This window comes from Lagenorhynchus albirostris, chromosome 3, assembly GCF_949774975.1.
Source record: "Lagenorhynchus albirostris chromosome 3, mLagAlb1.1, whole genome shotgun sequence".
NCBI lineage: Eukaryota > Metazoa > Chordata > Mammalia > Artiodactyla > Delphinidae > Lagenorhynchus > Lagenorhynchus albirostris.
In genome coordinates, this window is record NC_083097.1 from 170762686 (window position 1) to 170781533 (window position 18848).

General features: G+C 61.9%; 2 protein-coding genes across 2 annotated transcripts in view; both read right to left on the reverse strand.

Moving 5' to 3' along the window:
- ARID3A (AT-rich interaction domain 3A) overlaps positions 1-3929 on the reverse strand; it is a 28797-nt gene extending 24868 nt beyond the window's left edge. The window contains exons 1-2 of the mRNA XM_060146779.1: positions 3541-3929; positions 2224-2536 (exon numbers count right to left, since the gene is read on the reverse strand). Coding sequence (XP_060002762.1) covers positions 2224-2536; positions 3541-3929 — 702 coding nt within the window. The remainder of the gene's footprint in view (positions 1-2223; positions 2537-3540) is intronic.
- Positions 3930-14133: 10204 nt separating this feature from the next.
- KISS1R (KISS1 receptor) lies at positions 14134-17117 on the reverse strand. Its single transcript, XM_060146780.1, has 5 exons — positions 16874-17117; positions 15961-16085; positions 15316-15451; positions 14774-15006; positions 14134-14583 (listed from the first exon to the last, which is right to left on the reverse strand). Exons 1-5 carry the CDS (start codon positions 17115-17117, stop codon positions 14134-14136), a joined length of 1188 nt encoding a protein of 395 aa, XP_060002763.1.
- Between the last annotated feature and the right edge of the window lie 1731 nt (positions 17118-18848).

Below are 18848 nucleotides of genomic sequence, written 5' to 3' on the forward strand. Positions count from 1 at the left end.
GCCCACAACTTCCCTCAACCCCCACCGTCTTGGAATCCAATTCCATCCCCCGCAGGGCCCAGCCGGGCGGCGGCGTCTGGCCTCCACACACAAGCCAAGCTGCATCCTACCCCGGGGCCTTTGCACGGGCTGTTTCCTCTGCCTGCCGCACCACCATCCCTCAGTGTGAGGGCCCAGCTCCTTCTCCGACCGGGCCTGGAGCAAGTGCCACATCCCGAGAGGCCTCCCCGCATCCTCAGCTGGATGCCAGGTCACGTCTCCTCACCCCTTCCTCCCCGTTTGTTTACGGACCTCCTCTGAGTCCAGCAGGGGAGCTGTGTATCCAGTAGGCGCTCTGTAAGCATGAGACTGACTGTGTGACCTGGGTTCCCTGGACCCCTTGGGCCTCAGTTTCCCCAACCGTGCCCTGACCCTGGGAGTCCTCGAGACATCATCATCGTGTCCAAAGACTAGCGGGACAATGGCTCCTGGAGGCCCTTTGTTCCTGATGGGCCGAGGGGGCTTTGCGGCCAAGACACCTGATCCCTGGACTCCGCCTGGCCTGGCCACCCAAGCCCCGTCTCCCGCCAGTGTTGGGCCACGCAGCAGAAGCTGCTGGGCGGGGCCGGGGCTACCTGTCGACCCCCAACCCCACAGGGGCTGCGGCCTTGTCCCTTCCTCTGGCCTGGCCGTGACCCTGTGAGGCAGGGGGTGGGAGGTGTCTGGCTCTGGTCCCCAGCCTGGGGCTTCCTGATGGTTGGACTCAGGGCAGATGGCAAATATTCGGCGAGTCCATAAATACAACTCGCCCATGAGGTTCCCGTTTGTGTTATTTTGACACCAGCAGACGTCAAGAGCTCGGTTCTGGGAAACCCGTCCCCCACCCCCAATGCCTCCCCCCTGTTTTCTTATCTGCAGAACTAGACAGACGGCAACCCAGCCACAAGCAGCTCCTCAAGAAGAGGAGGGAAACTGAGGCAGGGAGCAGGGTCGGGGGGACCCCGATCCCAGGCACTGGCTCAGGCTGGGGTCCACACGCAGAGGAAAAGCCTTCAGGCGGGAGGGGGCAGCCGGGGCCACGCGTGGGGAGCGGCCAGCCACGCCCTAAGGAGATGACGTCTGCTGGCTGTCATCCCACCCCTTGGCACTGCCGCCCACGTGCCAGGACCCAGCCGGAAGCCAGGCAGCCCCACCCATCCCGAGATGCCTGGGCAGGGGATTAACCTTCCTGCCCATTCCTCAGGCTGGCCTCCTGCCTCGGGGCCGCTGCCCTGGCCGTGCCCACCCTGCGGGCACCGTCCCCTTCTGCCTTTATACCTGCCCCGTCCCTCCCGTCACAGCCCCTGGCTTGTTCCTCTCACGCTGTGTGTCCAGTTTCCAGTTCTGTACTTTATCTGAGCTTTCTGAGGGTTGCCAGAATCCCAGTGCCCTTTTCCCACACGGCGGCTGGGCCTCATGGTCCTTCCAGGAGGATCCCACTGCCCATCCTGGAAGCCAGCACGGAGGGAGGGTGCCCCAAGGCCATACACGGCCACCTCCCGGCTCCCATGTGCCTGGCGCGTCCGTAGCCTCAGATGAGGCTCAGGCGCTGGGCCTGGGAGGTTAGGTCCCCACCGTCCACTCTCGGAGGTCGGGGCAGGGCCCAGCTGGCCTCAGGCTGGAATGCAAGCCCAGCCGGCCTCCCCGGCCGCCATCTGGTTTCCATCTGCCCAGCCCAGCGAGGCCCAACTTCAAAGGATCCCCCGCCCGGCCACTTCCTCTGCCCTGGCCGCCCGCGGGGAAGGCACCAGGACGGCCCGCTTCCTCCCCACCCCTCTGGAGCCCCCAGGAGCTGCTCGGCCGTCCACACCGACGTGGCCAACCCCTGCTCACCCCCCTCTCCCCAGCCACAGGCTCAAGAGACCAGACTCGACGCCACGGACGAGGCCTCTGGCCCTGCGCCCCTGAGCCCCCGCCCCTGCCCGCCTGCCAGCCACACCCATGAGCCCCACGGAGCCTCGTCCAGGCGCACGGCCTTTCCCAGGCCCGGTCCCTCTGCTCAGGACCCCCTCCCTTGCTCTATCTCTCTGCTTGTTCTCTGGTGCCGATGGAGCCCCCTGAACTTCCCCCTCGTGTCCCCACATGCACGCGTTTACCGGCCAGCCCGTCCCACCCACGTACACGACCCCACACCGTGGCTTCCACGAGAACGCCTGACCCCCTGGCAGCGACTGCCCACAGCCCCTGTTAGGACGCGAGGCCCACCTGCTTGAACTGCTCCTCGTACGTCCAGTCCCCGTGGTCCGGCGGCTGCAGCTGTGGCACTGCGTGGGCAGCCCCTCCGGGGAGGGCCGGGCCAGCCCCCGGGCGCTCCTGGCCGCCCAGAGCCCGGGGCCCGCCATCGCCGCGGTACGCCTGCAGCGGCTGGGCCTTGCGGGGAAACAAGGATGCGGGGCCCGGGCCGGCGGAGCCGGGGGGCCCGAGCCCCCCCTCGTCCTCGTAGTCCTCGTCCTCGTCCTCGTCCTCGTCTCCCAGATCCTCCTCCAGCTCCTCCTCTTCCTCCTCCCACTTCGGCTTCCTGGGGCAGACACGGGGCGCGGGTCAGGGGAGAGGGCGAGGCCCGTGCCGCCTCCTGCCTCGTTTTCCCTGTCTGGACGTGGGTGAGCAGCCCCACGTGCTCTGGTTGTGGAGAGCGCCCGTGAGGAGGCCAGCTCAGGCCGTGGGCCTTACTCTCCTTGTCCCCAATCAGCTCAGAGCAACTAGAGGTGCCCCTTGGGCATAAACCCCAGCCCCTGCCCACCTGCTAACCCCGTCTCCCCTCCCGTCCCCTCCGTCGCACAGGCTTCCTTGCTGGGCCTTGAAAATACCAACCCAGTTCCTGCCTCGGGGCCTTTGCTGAGGCTGTTCCCTCTGCCAGGCATGCTGTTCCCCGCTCCCCCTTGCCCTTCCCAGAGGCTGTCACCTCCGCAGGAAGACCTCCACCCACCACTGCCTGAAGTTGACCCCGGCCCCAGCCACCCCCCTCCCCAAGACCCCTGCTTTATTTTCTTGGCACCTCCGATCACAGCCTGCAATCGCCCTGCTGCTTTGCTCGTTAAACGTCTTCTCAGAAGGCTCCCACTGCGGTTTTGCCAGCGCCCCGCTCAGGGTCTGCGTCAGACCCCGGGGAGGCACGTCCGGGGGCAAATGGATGCTCACTCTGCGTAGGCTGCAGCCGGGCTACGGCCTCTATCATCTGTCCCCGCCACTAAATCTAGTACAGCCTCGCCAGGCGATAGGGGCCAGTGGCCACGTGTGAGTAGCTCCATTTAAATTAAGGTGAAATAAAGCTACATGAGGAGATCCCAGCCACAGTGGCCACACTTCAAGTATCTGTCAGCCTTCTGAGACGGGTGGCCCCGATCCTGGGTGGTGCAGGTGGAGAAATGTCCACCGTCCCCCGGGAAGTTCTAAAGAACGGTATGTCCTGGGTGGACAGCAGGACAGGGGTTTTGTCCTTCCTCTATGGCTGTGTCCCCAGGGCTGAGAGCCGCCGGCACGTGGCAAGTGCTCGGCGTGGGGGGCCCACACACCCCAACTCACAGGTCATCGTCGGAGCCCTCGAAGTGGCCATCACCTTCGGGGAGGCCGGCCGCCTCCCTGCCTCGGCCGGGTGCGGGGGGAGAGCCTGGTGCCCCCTCTGGGGCCACGTCCTCGTCCTCTGAGCCGGGGGGCCCATCCTCGGAGCTGCCTGGGCTGGGCGCGTGGCCGAGGCCGGCGGCGGCGGCTCGCATGGCGGCCAGCGCGGCCATCTGCGCCCGCTGCATCCGGGCGCTCTCAGGCTCCCTGTCCTCGTCCGGGGCGGCCCTGGCACGGGCCGGGGGCCCGGCCGCGGGCTCGGGGGGTGGCGGCGGCGGCTGCCGGGCCTCCAGCTCCTGGCGTGCCCGCTGCTGCCGCTGCAGGAGCGTCTCCATCACGGCCTGCAGCTTCATGGCCCTGCGGGCCGGGCCGCCCCGGGCACCAGGGCGGGGCGGCGGCGGCGGCGGGGGCGGCCCCTGGGGGGAGGGGGCCCGGCCGCACTGCAGTGTGGGGGCCGCGGGGGAGCCGGGGCAGTGCAGGGTGGCGGGGGGGCAGGGGCGGGGGCCGCTGGGCTCAGGCTCAGGGCTGGCGGGGCATGCCAGCGGCAGGCGGGCGACGCCTCCTTCTCACACCGGGAACTGGGGGGCGGCGGCTGGCGGGTGGCTCATTCACGTGTCAGCAGAAACCTGGAGGGGACAGGAGAGACCGTCAGACCACGCCTGGGCTCCTCCCCACTCAGGTCGGACCTCAGAGGCCTCTGGGAAAATTGTTTCCATCCACGCCCATCAGTGTGCAAACCTGGGGGCCTCCCTGGAGGTGGAGGAGCACGTTCGTCCCATCTGCCCCCACTCTGTCCACCCTCCAGAGGGCTGGGAAGCAGGGGCACCCCGCACTGGACTCCCGAGGGCCTCCAGTCGGCCCCCACCCGTCTGGGCCACAGAGAAACACTTAGTGGACGACAGCACCCCAGGGAAAGACCTCGGATTATAGCTTCATAAACAGAAACAGGGGAACAGAGCATTTCTGGCTTCTGATTGGCTACAGCCAGCTACTGGGCACCAGAGTTCTGGGTTCCGGTTCTGAGTTCTAGGTGCTGCTCACGGCCCAGGGGGCTCCGGGCATCTCACAAGCACGATGGCCGACCCAGATTGAGCACCTACTGCATACAGGCTAAAGCTTCCCCACTCATGTTCTCACCCCATCCCTAAACCTCAGTCTCTCTAGGCCTCAGTTTCCCCATCCGCAAAATGGTGCCCGAATGGCACCCACCTCGCTGCGCCCAAGCAGGGATGAAGCGAGTGTGTGATGGTAAAGGCGGGAGCACAGCAGGCACTCGCTGGACTTAGGGAAGGAGGCTGGATGGTCCCCATTTCACGGATGGGGAAAACTGAGACTCGGAGCTGCCCTGCTGGAGGACACACAGCAGGTTCCAGGCAAGGCTGGGAGTTGAACCCAGGTCTGGGTGACGTCAGAGCCTCCCACGCGGCCCCCATGTGCCTTCTGCAGGGAGTTCCCCTGCCCTTTGGGACCCCAAGTGGGGCCAAGGTCCCAGAAGGCAATGCGCTCTACCTCCAGTCCAGGGTCCCTTCGGACCACTGCCAACCTACCTTACCAGGGCCTCAGGCGGGCTCTGGGTACAGATGTCCCAGAGCCCTGCACAGCTGGGCACCACCAAGGACAGGAGGATGCAGGTCCCACCCCAGCCCCACTCACCCAAGCCCAGGCCACACCCCCACCCGCCCAGGCCGCCAATAAAACAGACTAGGCAGAACCCAACAGGCCCGGCAGTGACACCACAGATGGTACATCACAAGAACACAGGAGGGTCCAGGAGCCACTCCAACCAACAAATGAATCCCCAAAGGCTCCTGAGCAGCTCCTGGGGCAAAGGCGGCCCACACACAGGAGGGCCCAGCGGCCAGAGGCTCCTGGGAGCGGGCGGACACTGGGTCACCAGGCTGGCCGCCCTTCCGGCCCCTCCTGTGACCTGGTAAGAGAAGCCTGACGACCGCCCCCCCCCCAGGGGAGTCTTGCAGTGTAGGCCCTCCCAGCCTCCCCAGTCATGGGAGGGGCCCTGTCCCCAGTGCTGGGTCTTCCAGCAGGATGGGTGAAAGGGCAGTGCGGGAGGGGGGGGCAGGTAGGGGGTCCCTGTGGGAAAGTAGGGAGGGACCTGTCCCCGAAGGGCCTCAGTATCTAGCAGGGGCAGGGGTCCCAGGGCACAAAGACCCTCTCAGAGGCCATAGTGCTGGAGAATGACCAGCACAGCCTGTCCTTAGAGGCAGCAGGACAGCACCCAGCCCCCAACCCCCGGGGACAGGCGGTCACGCCCCCCCCACCAGCCCCAAGAAGTGCTGAGGGGACACTTCTCACCCAGTGTCTAGTCTGGTCTGCTGCCCCTCCCCCACCTTTGACAACTTCAAGATGAGCCCCCCCTCCCCACGGAAACGCTCTGGGCAACGCCCCCCCTCTTTGGGGGGCAGAAGGAAGAGGCCAGAGGAAGCCACGCCCCCTCAAGCCACCACCCCCCCCCCCCCACACACACACACACACACAGGCCTGCTGGGTTTAATGACCCTTCCGGGTCCACGGATGGGGGAGGGGAGCAGGGCAGGCCACCACGTTGGGGCTGGTGGAGGGGGCAGGTGGGAACCCCGGAGCCCCCCTGGGCTCTAGCCTGGGCACCCCCCCCATGGCCGCCATTAACCCTAAGCTGGTGACGCCCACCCCCTCCAGACCCCTCCCCCCCAAGAGCCCTTTGTCCTCAGGCCCTACCCCCACTTTATGACAACCCTAGGGGAGAGGCATTCCCTGGCAGGGACCGGGCGGGGATGGGGGGGGGTGCTGGGTGGCCCTTGGGACCTGGATGGGGGGGCAGGGAGGGATCTGGGGCCACACCCTCCCCCCCCATGCCTCCCGGAGAGAGAGGTCACCCGCTCGGCCCAGAGCTTGCAAAACACGGTTATTTAAAGAGTTGTGCAAGGCTGGGGCCCACGGGTGGCGAAAGGGGGCCCTCACTTCACGAAGGGAAGAGGAGGGGGAGAGCGGGACAGAAAGCTGGGGAGGGGGCTAGGAGAGTCCGGAGGGGGCGGCCCGGAGGAAGTGAGAAAAGAAACACTGAAAAGGGAGAAGAAATAAGACGACAGAAACCCCAGTCCGATTTCAAAGGCTTCTTGGAAAGCGGCCGATTTGCATGGTGGGGGGGCAACCCCTCCGGGCCGGGCGACTGAAAACGGAAGATTATTGACAAACCGGCCGCCCGGGGTCCGCGGAACGTTGGAATTGACCAACGCGCGCTCCCCGAGCTTCCTGCGCCCGCTTTTGTGTCTGGGGGGGGCACTGAACGGGGCACGGGGCGCTTTTCCCGGGGATCCCCGCCAGAGAGTCAGGGCCCGGGCAGAGCCCACCCCAGCCGCGGGCCCCGTGGTGTCCCCTCCAGGGGCCCCTTTCTGCCCCAGAGCTGACGCTTTATAAATAAACCATCCAGGCTGGGGAGGGTCGCCAGGGAACTGCCCTCCCCACCCGGCGCTCCCACTCTCCTCGGGGCTCCCGAATAAAACACCGATTCCAACGGGAGTAGATGAAACAACCCCGACCACAGCCCCCCGCGCGCGCATAGAGACCACTTCCTTCCGCTGGGAGGGGGCGCACACGCTCGCGACCCCCGGTCACCCCCGCGCCCGCCCCCGTACAATATGGCAGGGGGTGAGATCTCCAATGGAGTCGCAGAGAAAACCACACCAACTCCGACCCACTGGGATCGCCTTTCCGGCCCTGGACCCCCACCCACGTCCCTGACCAACTTTGGGGAGCCCCCTCATTGGCTTCCAGGGCGCGCGGCGCCCACCCGGGAGAGAACGCGCGATTTAAAAGTCCGGCCCACCCCTGCCCCAGCCTCACCGCGCGGGGCCCGCTCGGGGGGCGCAGGGCCCACTCGGGGGGCGCATGCCCCACGCCTGGCGTCTGGCCCTGCCCCGGCCGCGCCTGGCCTCCGGCCCGGGCCGCGAGCTGCGCGCTGTTGGCTCCCGGCCACCGCCGGGTTTGTGCCGCGCGCCGACTCACCGAGTCTCCAGCCGAGTCCGCGTCTACACCCCCCACCGACCCGATTGGTAAAAGTCTCCCCGCGCGCGGCCTCCCCCGCCCCTTCCCTCCCCCCCACCACCGGCGCGCTCACCGCCCCGCAGACAAATCACCGGGTGACAAATCGCTCTCAGATGCAAATACCTCGCCGGTGATTCAGCGCCGCGGCTCGGAACGCGGGGAGGGGTCTCGTGAGGCCCCCTCCGCTTTCCCGGACGCCCCCTCGCCCCCCGCGCTTCGTCCGACGACGCTCGACTAGCACAGGGGTGCTGGGGAAGGGGAGAGAGTGGACGGAAATTTTCACGTCGCGGCCCCTTTAAATGATAATAAATAATAAAAAGGAAGGGGAACAGGGACGCGGTATACCCCGCCCCCTATCTAGGGACAGTGGGCAAAGTGCGCGCCGCGGGCCCGAGCGTACATGATGCCGAGGGCGCAGGCGGGGCTGGGAGCGCCCCAGGGGGATAGGGAGGGGAGGAGGTTGGGGCTCTGTCTGGATGGGATTTGGGGACGCTAGCCTGGTCCGGGACCCCCCCCCTCCCCATCTTACCGAGCGCCTAGGATAGACCTACCGGGCTCAGAGTTTCACCCCCGCCCCTTAGACTAAGCAACTCGAGACTTCACCCCCCTAGAGTGGTGCCTCGGTTTCCAAGTCTGTAAAATGGGGATTAGAGACTTGATAAAGGAAGGAGGGAGCTGCGGCGACGGGAAAAGAGAGCGGGGCGGGGTCGGAGGAAGGGAGCGAGGGCCCTGCGATGGGGGCGCCACACGGTGGGGAGGGGTCTGGGAGAGGGCGGGGCTGCCAGGCGCGGGGGCACCGCACTGTCAAAGGCGTGGGGGTGGGGAAGGGCGTCCAAGATACCTAGGAGGGCTCCTCGCGAAATCCTGTTGACCCCTACCCTCCCACCCCCACCTGAGGTTCCCATCACCTCTTGGGAACCTGACTACCCAAACCTTCTAGGAGGAGAGACAAGATTATCTTCTTGGTAATAATAGTTGAACAACAATTTCCACATTTAGAGCGCTCGGTTGTGCGGCCAGGTGCCCAAGGCATGAGGTTCACATTTTTGTGTAGCAGAGACTCTTAATGTCCCCATTTCAGAGAGCGGGAAACTGAGGCCCAGGGTCGGTTGGGGGAGGTGGGCTTGGGGTTGTGGACTCAGGTGGGAGGTGTGAGCCCCTGAGGCCAAGCCTGCGAGCTAATCGCAGGGGCCCAGGCTCCAGCTCAGATAAGAGCCAAGTGGGAGCATTGGAGGGCCGGCGGGGGCCACCCAGAGGGCCCTCACAGGGAGGGGCCAGAGTCCCTGATCTTTAGGGGGGGGTTGTGTGCAGCCCCCCCACACACACACACACACAACGCACAGCATTGCCATCTTCTGTGGGTAGTCCCCCTCTGGACATCACCCGCCCCCATCCGCTCTCTGGGGAATTCCCAAGCCCAGGGGATGGTGCAAGGGAGCCACCCCCAGCCCAGGGCCAGAGTTCTGCCTGCCCCTTTCATTTACCCAGCCTTCCAGCCCCTGGGCTGCCCTTAGCCTAATGACAGCAGGTGGCAGGGAGGCCTCCACCTTGAGGCTATTAAACTGCCAACCCCAGCTGCCTGCCCTGCCCCTGCCACCAGAGGGGCAACAACTGCCCTGCCCGAGGAGGGGGGAGAGTTTGGAGACCCAGGTGAGCTGGAAGAGGGAAGCCACCCTTTAAGGGCCAGGCCCCAGATCAGTTCCAACGTGCAGGAAAGCCCCCTCTCCACCAAAGGGCCAAACCTCAGAATGCCTCCCCTCCCCCACCCCAGGCACGTGCATGGGCCTCCCTGTGTCTCAGTTTCCCCCTCTCTAAAATGGGCCAATTTAAATTTATTCCTGCTACAGTGGTTTTGAGGATGACATTCCCCTCTGGTCAAAGGGAAGGGGTAAGGAGGGGTCTCCCGAAGGGCAGGAAGTGTGCCACTCTGTCCCCCATTTCCCAGAGGGAAGTGGCTGTCTCTAAGTAGCTGGGTGCAACTTCCCAGAGGTGCCTGGCCCGGAAGAGTGAGGAGCTGCAGGATTCCCAGCTGCCTCTAGTGAAGGGGGTCCTATTTTTAGCCCAGCAGGGAGCTGGGAATTGATACCAGATTTGCTGGCTCTACAAGGGACGGGCAGAAGGCCTGGGCTGCACCTGGGTCCTGGCTGTGTGATTTTAGGTTAGTACAAACCCTGCTCTGGTCTCTGTTTCTCAAGCTGGGAAATGGGAATGCTGCGACCCCCAGCCCTCTAAGGTTTCCTGGCCAGAGCAGCTTGTGGGGGTCCTGTAAATACAAGCCTGATTCTCACTTAGCCCCTCAGACAGTCACTCCTCCTGCCCTCCATTCAGGCTGGGGGGTGCAGCATCTTTTTAAAAGTTCTGGGACTTCCCTGGTGGCGCGATGGTTAAGAATCCGACTGCCAATGCAGGGGACAGGGGTTCTATCCCTAGTCCGGGAAGATCCCACATGCCGCGGAGCAACTAAGCCCATGCGCCACAACTACTGAGCCTGTGCTCTAGAGCCCGCGAGCCACAACTACTGAGCCTGCGAGCCACAGCTACTGAAGCCCCCACACCTAGAACCCGTGCGCTCCACAACAGGAGAAGCTACCGCAATGAGAAGCCTGTGCACCGCAATGAAGAGTAGACCCCGCTCAGCCCCGCCCGCCGCAACTAGAGGACAAAAGCCTGCGCGCAGCAACGAAGACCCAAGGCAGCCATAAATTAATTAATTAATTAAATAAAATAAAAATTCGCCCAGATCACAAACTGCCCTCCTTCCCACATATATTCCCCCTGAAACATATTTCTGCCTCAGGGCCTTTGCCCTGGCCATTCCCCTGCCTGGACCACCCTTCCCCAGCTGTGCTTTTTCATTCAAACTGGAACCTCACATCACCTTGTTTTATCTTCACCCAGGCTCTTCTGTTCAAAACAGCTGCAGTTGTTTAACCTCCTTAGCCTTGATCACGGCTGGTTGCATCTCCAATCCTGAGGTTGGGCCGGACACATAAATGTTGGTTGAACGAATGAATTCATGGGTCCCCTTCTGTCCTCCCTCACCCCATGGTATTTTTGGAGTCTGTCTACACAGAGGTGGAGGGCAAGTTAACTATTCACCATCTCAATCTCAAAAAAAAAAAAAAGGAAAGAAAAAGAAAGACCTGAAGGGGATGCTGGGCCCAGCCCCAAATCCCAGAACCCCGACTGGCCTCCAGGTTGCCTTGTCCCTGTGAACCGGGGTCTATGAAAATGTAATTATAACTTATTTTAAAGTAAGAAGAGAAAAGCAAGTATAATTATAAGGAATAGATAGTCATGAATCCAGCCTAAAGTAATTCGTCACTATACCAACACAGCTGCAAAACAGAATTTTTAATATTTTTTCATAGAAGGGGCCCAGGAGACCCAGAACATTCATAGTGCGGCTCTGCTTGACCCATTTTGCAGCAGGGACACTTTGAACCGCTGGTCCAGGTTGCGATACGCATGAGCGACTCCCCCTAGGCCCTGGGGTCCCTCTGTGGGGTGGACCCAGGGAAGCCAGGACCATCCGCGGGGTTCGCGCGCCCCCTGCCGGGAACCTGTGGACTGCAGCCGGGGGCGGGGCTTCCTCCGGAGGCCGCCAGGGGGCGCCGTCTCACCTGTAAACGAACTTCCCGGGTCGGACGGGGAAACGGAGGCCCGCCGAGCCCTTCCTGTGGCTCCTTAGAAATGTTCCGGGGTAGAGTTGCCGGACAAAATACAGGACTTGTAGTTACATTTGGATTTCCAATAAACAACGAATAACTTTAAATGTATCCCAAATAAATATTGCACAGGACCTAATGATACTAAAAGTTTTTTCACTGTTTATCTGAAATTGGAATTAACACCTCTCCCGACCCGCCCGGACCCCCGGGGCTTATCCCCATGCTGTGGCTTCGGGTCCCACCCCCACCTCACCCCCTCCCAGTTCAGCTGCACCAGCTGAGCTCAGGTCACATTTCCTGGTCTCACCTCCTCCAGGAAGCCTTGCTGGAATCACTGCCACCAAGGTCAGGCTCACAGTTACTCACAAAGGGCACACATATCTCCTTCGTAACCTTTCTCACTGCTATTATTTGCATCTCTCTAGGTAGTTCGCCACTCACTGGCCCCTTTGCTAGACAGGGGCTCTGTGTGGGTAGGGGTCAGAGGGTGCCTCGTACATAGAGCCTGGCACGCAGAAGGGGCTCTGAAAACTGCCCAGCTGAACAGACTTGAGGATAAACCAAGGGTCTGCAGTTTTGGAACGATGCCTCTTCCTGGATGTCCCTTTAAACCCTTTAACTTCATTTTTAAAAAAACTTTTTCGAGATCAGTGTACATTTTTTAAAAATATTTCTTTAGCTGAGCCGGGTCTTAGTTGCGGCACGCAGGATCTTTAGTTGCGGCATGCAAACTCTGAGCTGCAGCATGCATGTGGGATCTAGTTCCCTGGCCAGGGATGGAACCCGGACCCCCTGCATTGCGAGCGCGGAGTGTTAGCCACTGGACCACCAGGGAAATCCCAAGATCATTGTAGATTCTAACGCAGAGATATCTCTCTCATACCCTTCACCAGGCTTCTCCCAACAGTGACATTTTATAAAACTGTAGTACCACATGGAGATCAGGATATTGCAATCGCTACATCCCACCCATGGATTCGTATTTCCCATTTTCCTTGTACTCATGTGTGAGTTTTCTCTGCAATTCTATCAGCTGCGTAGGTTTGTGTCTCCACCACAGTCCAGGGGCAGAGTGGCTCTGTCATAAGTGTCCCTCATGTTGTCCCTTTCCTGTCATCTCCTCCCCTGGCCACCACTCATCTGCTCTCCGTTCCCATATTTTTGTCACCTCAGGGACGTTACAGATGGAATGGTACATCATGTAACCTTCGGGGACTTCCTTCCTACACTCAGCGTCATTCCCAGAGATCCACGCCGGGTGTGTGTGTATCAACAGTGTGTTCACAACTCAGACCTGCTGAGTGGGCGTGGACGGACCACGGGTGCACCTATCGAAGGATGTCTGGGTCATTTCCAGTTTGGGGCTATCACAAATAAAGCTGCTATGATCACATGAGTACACATTTTTGTGTGAACAGAAGTTTTCATTTCTCTGAGATAGGTGCCCAAGAGTCCCTCTGGAACTGTGTTCGGTTGTTTTTGTTTTGCTTTGTTTTTTCGGCCGCACAGCTTGTGGGATCTTAGTTCCCCAACCAGGGATCAAACATGGGCCCTCAGCAGTGAAATCATGGAGTCCTAACCACTGGACCACCAGGAAATACCCTGGTTTTTTTTTTTTGTTGTTGTTTGTTTGTTTCAAATTCCTTTTTCACAGGAAATCCTGCCACTCATTCCCTGAGTCGAGTTTTGGGGGATGAGGCGAGGAGAGGGAGGGAGGTGGGCAGGGCCTGTGGGCAAAGGGGAGATTTCACCCTCATGCCCGGCCTGGTACAGAGACCAGGACTTGAAGACCAGAACAAGCGAGCTTCAGGCCAATGTCTATGTCAGAATGAATTGGCCTCCCCTTCTCACATAACATCTTTGCAAATTTGGGCTCTTTGGAGACCTAGGATGTCCCCAAATAATTTGGAAGGATGGGGGCCCTCCAAGAGATGGGCAGTTGTCCTTCAGGGTGACTAAGACTGAGGCCTGCAGGGCCTCACCCTAACCCTCCCCCTGCCCAGCAGGCACACGCAGCTCAACAGACCCAGAGGTGGGTCTGTTCCCCCCACCTTGAATCTGGGTGTGACACAGCACCCAACAATTCGACGTGGAAGGAGTGAGGCTCTGCGGCTCCCACCTCTACTTGGAAGTTTACGCCAAGGCATAAGCCTGACTTTCCCCAGACTGCCATGTTGGGAGGAAGCCCAGGCAGCCTGTGGAGGAGTGCTTGGCTGCCAGCGTGAGACCAAAGCCTTCTCCGGCCTTCCTGGTCCAGCCGCTAGGCCGGCTACTCACTCAACACCACGTGGGTCACAAAAACCGCCCAGCTGAGCCCGCTCACTCACCGAATCGTGAGTGGTAATACACTGATGCTGTTCTATGCCTCTCTGTTTTGGGGTGGTTTGTTACGTACTGCTGATCCTGTGTCTCCCAGGGACGGCTCTGTGCACTGTGCTCCAGGGAGGCCTTATTTATTCAATGACACCCATTATTTTCCAGCCAGGATTCTGGACGCTCACCTGGTAGCAAGAAGAGCACCTTTCTATCAATTTTAAGATGCACATCGTGTTCACTTTTTAACATCTCTGAAAATGGCATGAATCTTACAATTTTACAGTCAACTGCAAGGCAGTGTGTGAAAATGTCTATCGATACTTCCTTGAAAGTTCCAGAAAGTGCCGTCAGCAAACCATCTTCAACTTCAGGAAACACAGAGATAACGATTACAATATCAATAGTGGCAAAGCTTTACAAGAGCTCAGAACATTCTCACTATGATGAACATGGACAAAAATAAAGACATTAATAGCAGAATTACAGCAGCTCCTGTTCCAGAGGGGCTCATCTTGATGCCCCCAGAGAGGGCTCAGAGAGGGGCAGCGTGCTCCCTCAGGACACACAGCCTGCGCGGCCCCAGCCCACCGCTGCCTGGCTTCGGGGGCCTGGCGGGGGCCTGGTGGGCGGTCAGGCGGTGCAGCTCGGTTTGGGGGGCGGCCGGGTCCGAGGGTCCCGACCGGCGGGGCCGCCGGGGAGCGCAGGGGCAGACGCGGCGGAAGGCCTGACGGAAGTGGGAGCCCAGGAAGGCGTAGAGCAGGGGGTTCAGCGCCGAGTTGCTGTAGGACATGCAGTGAGCCCAGATTTTGAGCGCGTAAGCTGCGTAGCTGCGCGGATGCCAGGCGCCCGCCGGGCCTAGCGCCTGCAGCACCAGGAACAGCTGGATGGGGCCCCAGCAGGCGGCGAAGAGCAAGACCACGGCCGCCACCAGCCGCGAGACCTTGGCCCGCACAGCGCCCGCTCGCTCCGCCAGCAGCTGCCCCTGGGGAGGGGGGGAGGGGGTATGAGAGAAGGCGAAGGACCGGCAGGGGCGACACCCAGGGCTCTCCGCTACTTGACCCTCTTAAATTCCGCCCCCCCGCGCCACCCTCCTCAGATGCACCTCACTCCCCCCTACTGTGCCATCCCCCCATCCCCTGCCCGGCCGCGCCCCCATCCACCCAGCCGCGCACCTGCAGGGCGCTGTCGCCGGGCGCGGGGCGCACGGCGGACCGGCCCAGGTGGCGCAGCATGGCCCCGTAGCAGGCGCAGGTGGCGACCAGCGGCAGCAGGTAGAGCGCCAGCAGGTTGTACAGCGCGAAGGCGCGCTCGAAGGAGCGGCTGGGGAAAGCCTCGCTGCAGTAGGTGCGCGGTCCGGGCGAGAGGCGATGTAGGGCGAGAACCGGCGCGGACACGGCCGCGGAGCCTGCATCACAGACCCGGCTGAAGACCTGGCCCGGGGGACGAGGGGCGCGAGGGGGCCCGGGCCCTGGTCTCCCCGGTGCCTCTAACCCCGGTTAGGGTTAGGGTTAGGGCAACGGACATTGAGCGCCTCCTAGGCGCGCGTCTGCCCGGGTCCGCGCCCTCAGTAGCCCTCGCAGGGAATGCCATTGCGTCCATTTCCCGGATGAAGGAGCGAGGTCCGGGGAGAAGCAGTGAGTGTGTGTGTGGAGTGTGAGCCCAGGGCACGAAAACTTGTCCCCCCTACCCCGTGCGGCCTCCGCGCTGCACTCACCCGCCCAGATACTGAGGCTGACAGCCAGCGCCAGGTGGGGCGTGCGGCGGTGCAGGGCGCGCAGCGGGAACACAGTCACGTACCAGCGGTCCACGCTCATGGCGGTCAGGGTGGCGCACGTGGCCTGCACCGAGACCTGGGAGGGACGGGAGCCCAGCGTGTGGCCCCCTGCCTGGTCTGGACCTTTCCCTGTCTGCGCCCTCCTTGCGGGTCCCCCACCGTCCAGCCACTCGAATACAGGCAGGACCTGTCCCGGGAGGGTCTCCAGGGCCCACAAGTTGAAGGGGCAGGAGAGGAGGGGCTGTCAGAGAGGAGCCCAGGGTGGTGGGGGAGGGCGGAGTCATTAGGGGTAGGCTGAGGCCCCCAAGACTGAGACCAGGAGAGGCAGATGCATCCTAGGATCCCGAGACGGGTGGGGCAAGAAGTAGCAGGGCTCCGAGCGCCCGCCACCCCACTCCCCGCCCAACCCCCATTGTCCCCCGTCTTCCTCCCTCCCACCCAGTCCAGGCTCCACCTGCTCCAGCCCCACCCACCCACCCCCAGACTCTGTCCCCGCCCCGCCCACCTCCACGCCCCGCCCACACCGACTCCTCCCCCTGGCTCGCGAACCCCTTCCCCCAGCCCGCTTGCCCCCAGCCCACGCACCTGCTGGATGTAGTTGAGGAACTTGCACATGAAGTCGCCCAGCACCCAGGCGGGCAGCGGGTAGAGCAGAGCGGTGAAGGGCACGCAGCACAGCAGGAACGTCAAGTCTGTGACTGCCAGGTTGGCTGCAGGCGGGGGACGCGCGGGTGCTAGATGTGGGGTGCATCTGCCTAGCCGCCCCAGCGCCCTGGCCCAGCCCACTGGGCCTCGCCTTTGTCCCAGTGACCAGCAGGGTGGCTCGCGAGGCCCCCAGAGAGGTCCCAACATCCGTGGGCAGAGAAGTTGGGGCACCCTCCTCTCACCCTTTTATATTTCATACACCCCCCCAGCAGGGGCTTCATAGCTGTTCAAGCAGCAATGGACCCTGCTCACCCCTGTGGGGGTTGCGAGTAGGCCCCCGCCCCTCTGAGCCTCAGTTTTCTTACCTGAAAATTGGGTAGAGTGGTGTTGCCCAACAGCCAACATAGAATGGAGAACACTGACTGAGTACTCAGCCGGGTAGGGCACCCCCATCACACAAATGTGTAAACTGAGCCTCTGGGGCAGAGGGCGCAAAGTGGGGGCCCGCGGGCCACGCGGTCTTTCCCCCACTCCTTTTATTCATCGGACACCATGTTATAAGAACCACATTTCAATCGGACATCTTCCTTGAGTGGCATGGCCAGCGCTCCATGGGCCACACTCTCCAACCTCCCTTTTAACTACTCCGGCCACCGTGGAACCCTCCAACGCCAGAGTTTGCGACCTCCAGCTTAAGGTACAGGGACAATAGGGAGAGGACAGGGAGCCCTGCAGGGGAGAGATCCCTATCTAAGAGGACTCCGACGCACCGCTAGGGGCGCCCCTGGCCACTCCGCCCTCGTGGCGACCCCCGGAATGGCCCGCAGGCACCGCGCGGCGCCTGGGCGCTCACCGATGTAGAAGTTGGTCACCGTCCGCATCTGCTTCTGGCGGCAGATGACGAAGATGACAAGCGAGTTCCCTGCCAGGCCCAGCAGCATCAGCGCGCCAAAGAAGAGCGGCACTAGCCAGGCGTCCACGGGCCACGGCGCCGGGGCCGGGCCGTCCGAGTCGTTGGCGCCACAGCCGGGACAGCTGGATGCGTTGGCCAGCGCCCACCAGGACGCGTTGGGCCCGGACGTGGCCAAGGAGCGCATTGCCGCCCTCTTCCTCCCAGCCACCCTCTGGGATTGCGCCCAGGGATGGGGCAGTGACTCTCCTCCCGGCTGCCCTCCTGGGATGCGCCACAAGGTCTGGAGCGCGGCTTCGCTGGACTCCGTGGATTCTCCGCCGGCGCTCAGCCGCCGCGCGTTTATACCCCGCATCCCACCGTGTCCCCGCCTTCCCGCCTCTCCTGCAGCCGCTGGCCACTCCTGTGCGGCCTGCGGTTCACCAGCGCAGCACCCTTCTCTCCCATTCCCTCCTCCCCCCCCCACCTTGGGGGTCAGGATAAGAGCACAGGAGGGGGGAGGCTGGAGGAGGGGCTTGGGGCGGAGCAGGGGTGAGGTAGGCTTCCCACAGGCTGCTGTGGACCCGGGAAGGACCGATCCTACCCCAGGGGAGGGAAGGGTAGAGACCCACCAGCAGGAAAAGCAGGGGGACAAAGCTACAGAGTCTAGGGAATGAGGCAGAGGCCATGACTTTGACCTTCCATGGGGCTGGGGCTCCCGGTGGGTGGGCCCCACCTGGCGGTGAGGTCAGCCCTCAGAGGTCCTCCGTATCTGCTGCCAGGGTTTGCCCCAGGACACTGGCGAGCCATGGAGGTTCAGGGCAACAGAAGGATGCCCGGGATCTTGTGGTTAGAAGATGCCTGTTCTTAACCTCAAACAAAACAAAAGAAGAACAAAAAAGGAACCAAAACTCAACCTCCCCAGGACTTTGCTGCGAATCAGACCCCTTGAGAGTGTCCACCTCCCACCTAACAGGCACTGATTGGCAGATACCAGCACGGGGACACAGACACCTGTGCTGCTGGTAGTGGGAACCAGGTGGAGGGAAGTTTATAAAGGATAATGTTGATCCCCAAACCCACACCCAGAAATGTACCCCAGATACTAGCCTGTGAGGCACGAAACAGGGCACTGGGATGTTCTAAGTAGCAAAAGAAAAGATGATGCCGTCTGTGTAAAAAAGACTAAAAGGGGGAAAAGAAATGAATAAATATGCGTGGGCATCAAAGGGCATCACATATCTCCAGAAGGAAGTACTAGGAGCCTGGGGGGGAGACAGGCTTCGACATCATTCTTGACAATGGCCTAAAAATTCAGAAAAGGAAAAAAAAGTCCCTTTGGGGTGGTAATGAGGGCCAGGTTAGCATGAGGAGACCCAGGGATACTCCACGGGCATGGAGGAACTGTCCTGGGGAGACTGCTGAGTTGAGTGGGCCTGGGAGAGAACTCAGCAGGGGGCTGGACCTTGGAGGGGGCCTCGACGGGGGTGGGGGGGGGTTGGCAGCAACGGCTCATGGACTGGCCCAGGGTCTGGGAGGGTGTTAGGAAGGTGACGACAGGGACTTGGCAGTCCAGTGGTTAAGACTTCCCGCTTCCGCTGCAGGGGACACAGGTTCGATGTCGGGTCGGGGATCCCACATGCCAGGCTGCGAGGCCAGGAAAAAAAAAGAAGGCGAGGACAGGAATGAGTGAGGCCTCAGAATCACGGCAAGGCCCAGGCTGCGTCCCGTAGAGTTAGCACATCTGTGGAGCAGCTGCTCATCATGGGCCAGAGCCGCAGACCAAACATCCCGGCCCCCAGATCCCCCGCCCAAGCACTCCCCCCAGAGGTACCATCTCCCAAGTTGTATCACCTTGATTTTTTCATATTTATCTCCATGAGGTCACACACTGGGTGCTTTCTTGGGTCTTGTAATAGTTCCTCCTCCTTTTTCTTTT